This window comes from Podarcis liolepis, assembly GCF_965112155.1.
Source record: "Podarcis liolepis genome assembly, chromosome: 6".
Classification (NCBI taxonomy): domain Eukaryota; kingdom Metazoa; phylum Chordata; class Lepidosauria; order Squamata; family Lacertidae; genus Podarcis; species Podarcis liolepis.
In genome coordinates, this window is record NC_139559.1 from 66799034 (window position 1) to 66813498 (window position 14465).

The 14465-nt window shown below is 42.0% G+C and overlaps 1 protein-coding gene across 1 annotated transcript in view; it reads right to left on the reverse strand.

The window, feature by feature from the left end:
• Positions 1 to 2506: 2506 nt before the first annotated feature.
• Positions 2507 to 14465, reverse strand: part of LOC310709811 (vitellogenin-1-like) — a gene marked incomplete at its 5' end in the record, with an annotated part of 33905 nt that continues 21946 nt past the window's right edge. Inside the window, 13 exons of the mRNA XM_083509850.1 lie at positions 2507 to 2773; positions 4055 to 4220; positions 4338 to 4432; positions 4902 to 5005; positions 5689 to 5887; positions 6982 to 7114; positions 8078 to 8216; positions 8320 to 8462; positions 9197 to 9409; positions 10766 to 10906; positions 11338 to 11412; positions 11569 to 12120; positions 13910 to 14080. Coding sequence (XP_083365976.1) covers positions 2733 to 2773; positions 4055 to 4220; positions 4338 to 4432; positions 4902 to 5005; positions 5689 to 5887; positions 6982 to 7114; positions 8078 to 8216; positions 8320 to 8462; positions 9197 to 9409; positions 10766 to 10906; positions 11338 to 11412; positions 11569 to 12120; positions 13910 to 14080 — 2172 coding nt within the window. The 3' untranslated portion in view covers positions 2507 to 2732. The remainder of the gene's footprint in view (positions 2774 to 4054; positions 4221 to 4337; positions 4433 to 4901; positions 5006 to 5688; positions 5888 to 6981; positions 7115 to 8077; positions 8217 to 8319; positions 8463 to 9196; positions 9410 to 10765; positions 10907 to 11337; positions 11413 to 11568; positions 12121 to 13909; positions 14081 to 14465) is intronic.

Consider the following 14465-nt stretch of genomic DNA (forward strand, 5'->3'; position numbering starts at 1 on the left):
TTCCAACTGAATATTAAAAACAATACAGCATCAGACATTAAAAACTTCCCTAAACAGGGCCACCTTCAGTTGTCTTTTAAAAGTTGGGAGCCGCTCAGAGTGGCTGGGGAAACCCAGCCAGATGGGTGGGTATGTCGGTATGTCTGTCTGTCTGTCTGTCTGTATTTATTTCCTGCTGCTGGTGGTGAGGGGACCATATTTGCCAAAGGCTTGTACATATAATGCTAATCTATGAACTACCCAGTAATGGAGCTGTGTTTGTTTATGTGGAAAAGAGCACTCTATGTCCATGTCAGGAGTCCCAGTTTCTGACTTGATAACACAGCAAGCATGGTTAATTAAAAAGGAAGATTTATTGCAAAACACAGAGTTCTCTGGATGGCTCTAACATGCCACCAGTCTTATCCATCATGATGACCCTTCTAAAGAGTCCTTCCTCTTCCGCCAACATAAACGGAACCTATGACCCTTTTGTTTCTGATTCTTTTTCCTGTCATACATCCTCCCCCAGCGACGACTGCGTGGGCTCATTGGATACCCTCCAACTTCTTCCTGAGAAGACAGACTGTCAGTCTTCTCTCCCATGTCTTTTTCCTCCCCATGAGAGTCCTGTCTGAGATCCTGCTCATTTGAGATTGCTCCCTTGGCAACCTGCATTCCCTGTTTGATGTGAACTCAGCCCAGCCTGTGTGTGATCTGCCTCTCTCTGTTCTTCAGCAGGCTGCAACCTTTCACTTGGAGCTGTCTCAGTCCTGACCGTCCATTTGCCTAGTTCAGGAAGACTGGAGCTTGGGGGAAAAGCTGCTTCAACAGTGAAGCATCTCAGCCTTGAACCTTACGCAGGAACTTGAGGTTCTACCTCTTTCTGATTCTCAGTCAGATCCTGATCTTCATGGGTGCTTCCATGCACTTCACCCTCCTCCCAAGTAGTCTCATGTGCCACTAGCTGGACACTTTGAAAGCGTCACTGAAACATCTTGGGTGAATGGGAGACATATCCTTATCCAAGGAGACCTCAGGTTCTAAGACTAGGCAGAGCTGAACTCTGACAGAATAGACACAGGAGTCCTTGGAGGATATCTGGATTTGTTTCACTCTTGGTTCAGGTACAGTTTTGGGATTGAATCAGCCTTGGTCACCAAGATGGATAACCTGTAACAAGAGTGGGACAGGGTACCACCTTCTCAGTCTGTTGGTGTGAATGACCATGGTATCCTCCTGGAACCGACGTTGTAGGCTGGGTACTGGGGATACAGTTTTACAGTATCTAGAGAATAACATTAGGGGGTTGTCTCTTGGCTCCCTGTTCCTTGTGCTGCGGTGTGCCTCAGGGAACAATCCCATTGTGAATGTTCTTTGACGTCTACATGAAGCCATTGAGAGTCATGTAGAGGAGTTTGGGGGCGAAGGGTGTTCAGTATGCTGATGATAACCAGCTCCATTTCTCCATCACCTCTGAGTCAGGTGAGGCTAAGCATAGTCTGAAACCTTGTCTGGATGCAGTTGTGGAATGGATGAGGGCTGATAAACTGAGCTTAAATCCCAAGAAGACAGAGGCACTGTGGGGGTGTAATTCCAGTGTCTGGGAAGCTGACCGTCTCCCTGCCCTGGCAAATATATTATCCCACTGAAAGAACAGGTGGGGTTGCTCCTGGATCCATCTTTATCAGTTGACGTTCAGGTAGCCTCAGCAGCTGGGAGTGCATTTTACCAACTCTGGCCAACTCTGACAGGAATAGGCTAGCTGTGGTGATTCAGGTATCAGTAACCTTGACACCTGATGACTGCAATGTGTGTCTGGCCTGGAAGCTCCAGCTGGTACAATATGCTGTTGCTAGACTGTTGAGTGGAACAGACTACTGCCAGCACACAACTCCAGTTCTTAGAAGCTTTCACTGGCTGCCCATATGTTACCAAGCTATGTTCAAGGTTCTTCTGCTAATTTACAAGGCCCTTAACAACTTGGGCCTAGAATATTTTAAGGACCTGTCTGATCACTCTCTGAGGAGTCTATTGGCGTTCCCCCATGGCTCAGACATACAACTCATAAGTACTAGAAGGCATGGAGTCAGAGTATTGGGTCCAAGCTGGTGAAACTCCCTCCCACTTGCTGAACTTTGGGCGCATGGCTAGGACTTCCTTGTTCCAGCAGGCATATGAAGGTAATATTTGGTTTTAGGATAAATTTTGAAGGCTTTGTTGTCCCATTTTCTGTGAATTGTTTTTCTGTACACCACCTAGCAATGTGAATAATTAAGTGGTATATAAATGTCATTAATAATAAAGAAATAAACCTTCTGAAATCCAAATTCTGTGTTGTGCCTGTATGGCATGTTAATTTGTCAGCTGTTAACTAGTAGACTATGTTAGCATGTTTTTATTATGAAAGATGTTGAGGTTATTTTAGTGACAGCTGAACAGTAACCAACAATAAATGATTCTTTCTCTCTCTAAAATGTTTTCAGCCCAATTGCTTTGTGGAAAAGGAACAAAATGATCACACATATTTATTTAATGCACAATGTATTTTTTATTTAGAACTTCATACAATGCAGAATGCATTTGATTTTAGTTTAGTTCCAATTAACATTAATTAATATATTTATCATTTGATGTAGCACTGGCATCCCCAAGGTGGTTCTCGAGATAACTCAGTTAATTTGAGATATCGAAAGGTTGATCTGAAGTACGTTGTCAGGGTAATGTTCATCCAGTCTGGAGTCTTCTCAGAGCTAAGCTGCCCAAGCCTCTGAGTCAGACGTTGCTTCCATTTCTGTCAAAAAAGGAAAATCACCATCAATCAACAGAGTCCAAGCGATATATTTTTTAGCAGTGTGGACATTCCCATCTTGAATTAACAACAACAACAAAACCCCCCAGTCAAATAATTTGTTGGAATGGGTATGGAATATTTACAATGCTGTATACAATTCTATTTTTTGTTTCTACATCTACAAACAGCGTAAAATTGGTAATTCTTTCAGTTTTATACACACAGTTGCAAATCCAAACTGAAAGAAGCAAAGAAAGAGGCAAGTGCTAAAAAGGAAAAAAAAAAAACTTTTAGCAAATAATAATGCTATTTTTGGTGAAGAAAACTTCTGCAGGGATATGTGGGTTATCATATTAAGGCAACATGCTAAAGATCACTTCATTCAACTAAGCAGCTAGCTCTGAACTGTGAAATACCAATGGGCAGATAACCCAATGGTGTGGTGGATTTGAATGTCACACGTACATTTTTTGTTTTTACATATTTTTTATTGATGATTTCTTGGTTTACAAAAGTATGTGCAATGTCTCTTTTCTCAAGTTACATTTTCTAGAGGCACACATATGTTTGAACTAACCAGCCTCTTCAAGAACGAGAAGGGAGGCAAACCCTGGACAGGGCCACTCAGAAAGGAGAGTGACATTCACCAGCTGTCTGCATTAATGGTACAAAGCCTCGCTTCTCCCTTCCTCCTTCCATTGCAGTGGCAGTCAGCTTTGCCTTATGAAAGGCACAGCTGTGATCCCAGTTGAAGGGGGTATATGGCAATCCACCTCTCTCTTAAAAGACTCTCTGCTTCGGACATGCATTCTGCTCACAGAGACACATTTGCAGCCTTAGTAATGGTAGAAAGTAGAGAGTCCTGAACTTTCAAGCTTAGAGATGCATAGCAGATCAATGACAACACAATTGTCATTGTCCCCTCCCAACTTTGTGTAGTCGGGAATTAGGCATGGACGGGTAGCCTTGGCACTTCTGCATGTGGACAAACCAAGGCCTATTCTGTTCCATTCTCACCGAAAATTTCATCCCCTAATATTTGTTGAAGGCTACTTACAACTTTACAGGCTGCTCTGAAGGCTGCCTTTAAAGCTTAAAAGACTGCCCAAATTCCAGATAAAAACCAGTTTAAGTGGCTAGAAGGTGTTGCTGCCACCATGACTAGTGCCTGGCAATTCCATCCACGGCTACAAGTGCCTCTGGGAGGGATGTGATGTGGTGCTGTGCCATTTTTTTCCTAGGGAAGTTGTATGGAGAATGTAGTTTCCAAATTTAACTGACCTCTATCACCTCTATCACACCTATCCGTCAAAGACCAGGAACGCAAAAGCTCTGTAGTGGTTGAGGCCTGTTCTTGATTGGGCATCTGGGCTTCATTACTCATTTCACCGTCATTGTTTCCACAGAGTCCGCAGGTTTTACCTCTCATGTTGGAAGCGACTGTAATCTGCATGGATAATGGACATTTACTGTAGAAGCTTGTGTTTGTATCCTTACAATGCAGTGCATTAAAGGAATGGAGCAAGAAATCCTAGCACAAAAAGCAGCAGGCTGTCAGACTTACCATCAGAGTTTCGCCATCGTACGTCACATTCACTAGGCCCATCAGTGGTGCCTCAATAGCAATAGTGGTCTCATTTTTACACATTTTAACGTGTGCTGTGGAGAGATGGGATAGTTTAAAATGGCTTACCAATTATTTCAAGAGCAAGAGCATGTTTCAGCAGTGTACATAGAAATGTGCACATTTTGTTCATTCGTTTTACATTACTTTTTGAGTCTTGCCTACAGAATGGGACCAGAGACACAGCAATTTTCGCTGCGAGATTCTGTGACATCAGCTTGTATTGACTACCGTGTACAGAAATTTTAATCAAATTTATGGGTAGGATACTCAGCTAACCCATCATACCTTTACTGATCAAGGCTTACTAACTGATTTTCAATGTTTACTTTCTTTCATTATTATGCGGGGTGGGTGTGTCCCAAGTTATTCAAGGTTTGTTTTTTTTAAAATAAAATTGATTACCAATATATAACCAATAGTCAGAGTACATGGCTTTAAGTTGACTCAGGTGAATGGAACTGTGTTGTGGTTTAAGAAAAAGCGTAATATCAGATGCAGTACCTTTCTCATCCTCAAACTCCTTTTTGTCAAGCAGGACTCGATTCTCATTGTATAACAAAGAAAGCTTATTCATGGTAGGTAAGATTCTGATATAACTTCTGATCCTGGGGGGGGGGGGAATGCTTTTGTTAGAAGGTAAAAAAACTGATATTAACAATCAGTGTGAAGCAGCCCATCTTTCTCCCATAGTTGTCATTTACGAGTGCACTGCAAAACTGCACCAATCCCCCCCGGAGGCTCCTCATGCTGCCTTCGCTGTGGTTTGAAAGGAAGTAGGTTCACATTAAATTTGAAACCAAATGCATTTCTTCCCCCAATATTGGTTGCTATAGACCCCTCAAGGCATCAGCAGCATGGCATGGGATAACTGTGATCTGATTCCCTTTAGATCTGAGAAAACTGCACATTTCTGCAGTCTAGGTCCTGTGGCCCAGTTTGCAATTATTTCTAATGCAGTTCCCATTAAAGGGGGAAAACGGAAATACAGTGGTACCTCAGGTTACAGACGCTTCAGGTTATAGATGCTTCAGGTTACAGACTCTGCTGACGCAGAAATAGTACCTCGGGGTAAGAACTTTGCTTTAGGATGAGAACAGAAAGCAGCGCAGCAGCAGCGTGAGGCCCCATTAGCTAAAGTGGTATCTCAGGTTAAGAACAGTTTCAGGTTAAGAACGGAACTCCAGAACAAATTAAGTTCTTAACCTGAGGTACCACTGTAAAGGTTAAACCTTTATTTTTTCCTTGTGATTATATCATCTGAAAAAGCTGTGTATTTGTTAAAACTTACTCTGAAGAGATATTGACGTGAACCTCTCCTGGACTATCAGGTCTGGTCTTTGATATCCAAACACGGAACCGTGGTTCATAATTTTCATTTTTGTTGCAGTCTTGGACTACCAAAAGGTCACAGGCATGTTTGGTTGTAGTTACATTGAATACCTTGTTATCAAAGGTCATGATCCGTTCGTTGTCCACCTCACATACAGCTGACAAGATGACACCCCCCACAAAAAAAGAAGTTAGATGCAGCAGTGAACATAAGATAGCCAGAAATATGCAATGTTTAGGCAGATGTCTGGAAGTACATTTTCTTGTTAGACTTAGATTCCATCCCTTGCAGTTCGGATGAATAACCGGGGAAGCCCGTTTGATCAAAAAAACCTCTCAGTTCGACTAGATCTCAGTTTTTGTCAGACTTTTGCCACTTTTACAAAAGATGCAGGTCAACTAAGCTGGCCCCCGTCAGGCTGCCATTAGGACAGAAGCTTCCATCCAGCCATCTTTACTGGGATACCCTGAGATATTGTATCTGCCTGAGGATGGAGTAATGCTTGGACTCAACCTACTCTTCAGAAGCTACACCAAGGATTGATCTTCTGCTGACTGCGCTGCCAAGTTCAAGGTGGCTTAACTAGAGCAGCGGTGGACCAGCACGAAGACTCGCTCACTCTGGTCCGTTGCCTAGGCCCCATCTGCCCCTTCAGCCTCTATTGACCAGTTTAATTTAAAGTTGTGGCAGGCAATCCCATTACTCCTTGCAGCTGCCCAAGGCCAAAATCAGCAACCAGACTGGAGAAGAGGGCTGCTCCCCCCGCCCGGTCCTGGGGCACTGCGCCAGGCCATAACTGCTGCCCACCCTGATCATGGATAAGTGACCTTTTTGTGGCTATAAGCAAGCAAGAAAACTCCTTCTGGCAGTTTGATCGATGATAATGTGGTTGTAATTTATATACACTTTCTGGGCATACGTATGTCTTATTGCACTTATTGGGACTTATGTCTGAGTTTACGTTCATAGGACTGTGCTGTCAATTATTTATCTATTTATTCATTTCAATGTATTTAAGGTTGCAAGGTGGGTTACAAAACAGAAGAACAACATCATAATTTATAATAATTATTTAAAAAATATATCAAATGAGCCGTGTAAAATCACTAAATCCATTTACAATATATAATTGCTAAACAGAAGGCTTAAAGTTAGAAACAATATGCTTGCAAAATGGTCCTGTTAGAAGCTAAGAGCAGGCAATGCTTTAAATTGAAAGACTTGCCTGATGTAAGTAAAGTATTAATTTACCTTCACCTCCTTTGGGTGCCCATGACATTAATTCAAATAAATCATATGCCCTTTTTGCTGAAGATTGATAATATGGAGTTTCGAAAGCGGGTAACGAAAATGGAAAACAGAGGCCATCTCTGTAAAAGGTTTCCTAGAAAACAAAGAATGAATGTATAAGGACCAATGTGGCTGTAGACAAAGCTTGTGTTTTGATTTGTCATTTAACTACATAAACTAAAACATATCTTTCTTTCTTTTCCGCCAAATTTTCTATACCCATAGGGATACATACTGATTTAAACTCAGCAGTTCCACTCTCACTAGAGGAAGTGGAGATGGTGGTATCTTTGTCGATTCTTCCTTCCCCTTAAAGTTCCCTGTGTCCCCTCAAAATCTTCTCCACATGTTGGGGACTATTGGGAGGAGCATGAAACGTAATATAGGCAGCTGCACCAAGAAAATATCTCCCTCCTTTCTCCCTGGATCAAACAGAAGAATCCCTTCTGTTTGTGGAAACAAACAGAATATGGATCCAACCTACAGATTGCTTCCAGGGGCCTGTTGATTGAGCAACCATTTTGACTTGTTTGGGGCAAGTTACCGTGTTGGCCTGAATATAAGGCTCACTTCTTCTTTTTCCAAATTCTGACTGTGAAATGTTAAAGTGTGGCTTAAATTTGTTACCTTACAAAAAAGGGCTTTTACTGATATCACTGCTGAAACAGACATAGGGTAAAATGGAACGGATGTGAGTGTCTGTGGAATTTTGAGGGAGCGGCTTATATTCGAGTATTGTCTTTTGTTCTCCCCCCCCTTTGAATTTTAAAGGTGTGGCTTATATTCGGGCCAATACAGTATAAGACATTGAATCAAGCAATTGTTATTCCACACTTTCCAATGCACTTTCACATCACTTTCTTTTTTTGGAAAAAAGTCTGCTTTTAGGGAGTAGGGGGCCTGCTGTGTGTGTACCACCGAAATTTGATGGCATGTGGTTGAATTAAACCTGAAAATATATATTCTCTATACATGCTGACCACCCAGTTGCTTCCCTGAAGACAAATTACACTTATTTAATAACCCATATTTAATAAAAGAGATAACAAATACATGCCCCGGGAACTCTCAAGATTGTAGCTGTTGTCCATGGAGAGGACTGGACTATTCTGAACAGAACCTGGCGTGAAGGATTCTTCTGATAAACCGCTGTGAAGTATTTCATGTATGCAATACCAGGAATGAGATCCATAACCCTTGATGAAATCAAAACAGGATTTAGTCAGATTTTTTAAAATTAACCCCCCCCCCAATATGTGCGACAATTAGGTTTAATAAGAAATGAGGTAGATGCTATACCAAGCAGCACATTTCTCTAGATAGCGTGGAACCTTTGTCCATTTCATCTCAATTTCGAATGCGTCCCGTTCTGCAACCAGCCCACTGGAAGCCTTTACACGAATGTTGTAATCTTTGCAGTTGTCACCCCAGCTCAGTTCATTCTTAGGTAGGAAATTAAAAAAAAAAAAGTTATTTAATACCATGGGGATGAAAAGCCAATGACCCATTTGGATCCTATCACAATGGCATCTTCATTGCATTGGGAGGGATGCCCCTGTTTTATATGCTGAAAATATTTTTGTTCTATCAATGAGAGTATTTGGGACTGGCCATTTGCTCTGTGTTTTATTATCACAGAACCCAATGAGTGCTTTAGTAACTGTTTTGTAGACCACCGTTATTTTTTTCTTATGAGTTGGCAGTTCATAAACAAGCAATTGGCCAACCTAAACAATCTTGGTAAGGGATATTTAAAGAACTATCTCGCCCCTCACAAACCTGCATGTTGAGATTGGCATAGGTATGGTTTGTGCTTGTGTGGAACACTTCTCTTTTCAAGTTATTGCACCAATATGTGGCAACGTCTCCCTCTACATTCTAGGAGATGCTTTTTGATTTCTGAAGTTTAGTGAACTTTCAACTTTAAGCAGATCTTCTGCCTGTAATAATCTGTGCCCCCTAACTAGTGTGGGACAATGCTTTTTATTATCTTTAAAAATAAGAACTGCTCTGCCTCGGTTCTTAATCTATTCGATGTTTATTATTAGTGAAAATTTGTTTTATTGTATTTCAGTAGTTTATCACGTGTAGCTTCAGAGAAGCATTGCTGAAAATTGTCTTACAAACCACAAAAATAAATGAAAGCACATTTTTAAAAAATGTTTTGTTTTTTTACCTGGAGTGTGTAAGGTTGCACAACACTATCAAGACATGCTCTCCACTTGGTTCTGGCAAGCTCACTTCCAACTATTTTCATCTGGGCTTTGTAGCGGTCATGCTTCATGTACATTGAAAATTTGTAGCCCTGTTCTTTCTTATCACTCCTAACTGCCTCAGCCACAATGGTAACGTAAGGTCGTAGTGAATCGCCATGGTCCTGGTACTGGTCCTGAAAGACAGAAAAATGAAAGGGCACCATTTTAATGCCTATGATGATCAGTTGCCTTCAGCTAGAGTCACATTCACACCATAAATTTCAAGCTCTGTGATACCACTTTGAACAGTCCTGGCTTTCCCCAAAGGCTATTGGAAACTGTACTTTGCTAAGGGTGCTAAGAGATGTTGGGAGGCCCCTAATCCCTTCACTGAGCTACAATTTCCAGCATGGTTTAACAATCAAATCTCTTTACAGGAAACTTCGGGAACTGTAGCAGGAAGTCTGTGGTTGACACCTTATGTACTTCATGCTGTCTAAGAGCAAAATCAGATGTCTATCTAGAGGTGTAATTATTTGCCTGCCCCATTCATTTATAAAATGGGAGAGTGTGTCCACTTTTAACACTAAAAAGGGTGTGTGGGGAGGGGGAACTGAACTCTGCTTCCATTTCCTTATGCTCTGCCACCCAGCTTTCTCCCAGTTGATTTGATTTGTACTTCTGAAAGTGCTATTGAAAGGGTGAACCAGAGATAGAAGGGGAAGAGTAACATTTTCTTAATTATTCAGTAATATTTCTATACCACTTACTATTAGAAGAGAAATCTTGAAACATTTTATAAAGATTACACACACACTGCATTAAAAATGGCAACAATATTACAGATGTCACTCAAAGCATAAGGCAAGTGAAACCACATTCATTTGTTTAATCGCAGATTCTAGCCTCCACTGTGACTAGGACAGACACATGAGCAAGAATTGTAGCTGTTTTGAAAATGCTTTCCTCTTGTATTTAACAACAACAACAACAACAACAACAACAACAACAACTATAATAACTTTAATTATTTATATCCCACTCATCTGGCTGGGTTTCCTCAGCCACTCTGGGTGGCTTACAGCATACAGTCATTGGAAGTTGAACGTAATCCATTCCGGAAGTCTGTTCGACTTCCAAAATGTTCAAAAACCAAAGAGCGGCTTCTGATTGGCTGCAGGAAACTCCTGCAGCCAATCAGAAGCTGCAGAAGCCATGTCGGATATTTGGCTTCCATAAGAACGTCCGGAAACTGGAACAGTCACTTCCGGGTTTCGATCGTTCAGGAGCCAAAATGTTCGAAAACTAGGCTGTTCGGAAACCAAGGTATGACTGTCTATGAAGCACACTAAATTATCAAACATTTAAAACTTCCCATTACGGGGCTGCCTTCAGATCGCAGTTTAAAGAAGCACTTAGGAAATAAATAAAAGTAGGGAGAAAAACTGATAACTCTGCTAGCCACTTCCTGTAAATTAACTACCTGACTGAAACCTGGACCTAAGCTAAGGAATGAAGCAATGACTTCTTTTTCACTTTTATAAACTTACCTCCCGCAAGAAGCTGCTCCTTCCGCCTTTCTGCTTTCTGTCTCTGCTGCTGCTTCTGGTGTTTCTGGAGTCACTGCTAGAGCTGCTACTGGATTCAGAGGATGATGATGAACTGCTTGATGATGAACTGCTTGATGCTTGCTGATTTTCACCCCATAATAATAATAATAATAATAAAATGGAAAGAGAAATAAACAGCATGAGAAGGAGATGACATTGTGATATATAGGACCTGTCACTCATACTATAAGGCGGATTTTTTTCCTGTCTCCAAAGTCCCAAGTGCTTTTCAGACACATGGATGGCTCACAGCCTCTTTACAGACAGTAGCCACAGATGCTTCGTAACTAAAGAGTTACGAAGCCAACTCTATTTGCAGCATCCGATGTTGCAAAGACATGCAGGCTATATTCCTAGGCACCGTTTAAAATGGTGCAGAAAAAGTCTCACTGGTGGACTGCCTTTTATTTGGGTGAGTTTGCCCCAAAGAAGGTTGACCCGCGTGACATGGATTTCTGTCGTCTTTCTCAGAGAGGAAGTCCATTTTAAAGAATCAAGAATATCAAAACTACCTGGTGCTTCACCTGCTGCTTTGCCTTGTGTGCCATGTATTTCGCGTTAGCCAGTTCCAGACCTCGCAAGTCCTTCTAAATTCCAAGAAGAAGAAGAAGAAGGAGGAGGAGGAGGAGGTGGAGGAGGAGGAGGAGGAGGAGGAGGAGGAGGAGAGGAGGAGAAAAGGTAAATCAAATGCACTCTGGTAAATGGAGGAACAATTCGGCAGTCGTTTCATAGAAAGCACTTACTGAAGGTCTCTTGCTGCTGCCAATGTGGCTGTCCTTAACATGCTTCTGTTTGCTTGGGCGGCCCTTGGATTGTTTCTTGTTGCTCCTGCTGTCACTGCTGCTGCTGCTGCTGCTGTCGCTGCTGCTGCTGTCGCTGCTGTCGCTGCTGCTGCTGCTGCTGCTGTCACTGCTGCTGCTGCTGTCGCTGCTACTACTGCTGCTGTCACTGCTGCTGCTGTCACTGCTGTCACTGCTGTCACTGCTGCTACTACTGCTGCTGCTGTCGCTGCTGCTGCTATCGCTGCTGCTGCTGCTATCGCTGCTGCTGCTGCTGCTATCGCTGCTACTGCTGCTGCTATCGCTGCTTCTGCTACTGCTGTCGCTGCTTCTGCTGCTGCTGTCACTGCTGCTGCTGCTGCTCTTCAAAGAAGTCTTCCTGGGGTGCTTCTGATAACGTTCTTGCTGCTTCATATCTATCATTTCATCGTCATCACGGTCATCCCAATCATTGCTTGAGTTGTCAGAGCTATCACTAGAGCTATCGCTATCGCTTTCGCTGGAGCTGCTGATGGGCTAATGGGGGAAGTACCCAGAGAAAAACAAACACAGTCATATTAAAATAAAAAAATTCCTTCCAGTAGCACCTTAAAGACCAACTAAGTTAGTTCTTGGTATGAGCTTTCGTGTGCATGCACACGAAAGCTCATACCAAGAACTAACTTAGTTGGTCTTTAAGGTGCTACTGGAAGGAATTTTTTTATTTTGACTATGGCAGACCAACACGGCTACCTATCTACTACTACAGTCATATTAAGTTTTCTAAGCTTGAAAAGAACATTTCGCAAACAAGGTACTTCTTGTCTGGCCAGAGGGGGAAAGCTAATTTGCAGATTCTCATTTGCACAAAATTGTTGGCACCCATCTGTCTCAAGAGACAATGGAGTGTGGTTCCGGGGGCAAAAATCACTGCGCCTGCTGTGGATGCAAAGAGAGCTTGTAACTGCTGTCTCCTACATTGTTGCAGCACCAAAGGGACCTCCGTGGGGCACAAGAAAACATTTTACACAAATGCATAGGCCACAGGCCACATATACAATCAAGATCAGTCTTCAACTAATTGCTTCCTTAGTTCATGATATTGGATGGTGTTGGGCTAAGATTGCCATACTTCAATAAGAGAAAATCCAGACACAAAAGTTGTTGAGCTTTGCTTTTGCATAATAAAACTGAAATTTTAAAAAATGAGCTATTTTTGAGCAATTTTTATTTTAACTGATTTATGGAAATTCTGTGTGGACGATATTTTTGGCAAATCCTGGGTATGTCCAGGAAATTCCAGATGTATGGCAGCCCTATGTTGGACTCAAAATCCTAACACCCTTGGCGACTGGCCATGCTAGCTGAGATTGATGGGACTCCGGCAACATCTGGAAGGTCAAAGGTTCCCCACCCTTGAGTTTAACGCCTTAAATGTAATACTGTACACGCTGTCCGAAAGCTAGAACAAGTTGTAGAATATAAACCATATGGATAGTAGCCTCTCCCACATGGAGATGGTATTGCTATCAGAAATACCTGAATTCTTCTTAAATGTCTTTCTTCATCTCTCGTCAAACGCACCATTGGTAAACTAGAATGAGCGCCTCCTTGAAACAGTCAATCGTAACTTCTCAATGGGTGCTCTTCTCTCAGCTGAAATTATAGAGTTAGTATTAGTGTTACTGCATGGTTTATCTATGCAATAAATCATGGTTTCTGAAACATAGTCAATGGGCGCTTTTGATACATGCAGCCACCAGTTGGGTCCATTGATTTGTATGGCATATGAATGTGTTATGTGACCACCATGCATAATCTGTGGCTTCACTGGTAGGCCTAGTGAAAGACCAGCTTGAGAACTATGGTAGTAAAACTTTAAACCTCAGATTGTTTTGTCACCTGTTCAAGATGGGCGGGGTATTAATAATAATAATAATAATAATAATAATAATAATAATAATAATATCTTTGTCATTAAGATGATTTCAATGAGTCTGTTCTAACCAAGCACAAGTCTTTATGGTATGTCTCTGTGTGCACATCTCCTTCTGTATATTTTCCTAGGCTTTCATCCACTGTGGTTCACAGTGCCATTTGCCGACAGATGACACTGAACTACAGCATGACCACAGCCTTTGTGAGCTGCTCTCCACCACCACCAGTCCCATATGACACAACCCACACTATCCAGAAGGACTGCCAATTGTCCAGGGAAATATTGCTCCTGTTCTTTTCCCTGAACCCCTCTGCATTTTGTAAAAAAACCAAGCACACCCCAACAGACATCATAGAATAAAGAAGAGTTACCTTGCTTGAGTGTTACTCTAAAAGTATGTTCGCCAGCCAAGTTGTACAGAGAGTCATCTATGGAGCACCCAGCATAAATGTTTGACCATTCAACGCAAGCCCTGCATCCAAACGTGCATGCTTCAACACACTCAGTGCGACGAGGGGCAGGCCTGTAATGTTCTGACTGTTCTGCAGAAATTTGGTCCTGGATGGATGATGAACATAGTCCAGCATGAGAGATTGCAATCTCAGACTTCTGCCTCATCATCATCATTATTATTTTGGTAAAGATCAGTAATTCAGTTGGAACACTGCATATATAAAACGCGGCATCTCGACCAATGGTTAAGGGAAGCCCTAATATTTAATGGGGGGGGGGATACAGGATGATTTCCAGTGCGAAGTAATGTAAGTCCACTGATTTCAATACGTCTGCTCTAATTTACGTTAGGGTTTTGTTCTCAGCCTTCAGGACTTAACATCTTTAGTTGCATCAATTTACATCCTGCTTCAAGAGTGTAAGTTACATCCACTACACCATTAAAACTACATCCCAGAGCTGTCATGCATAGTAGGATTTATTCATAGCT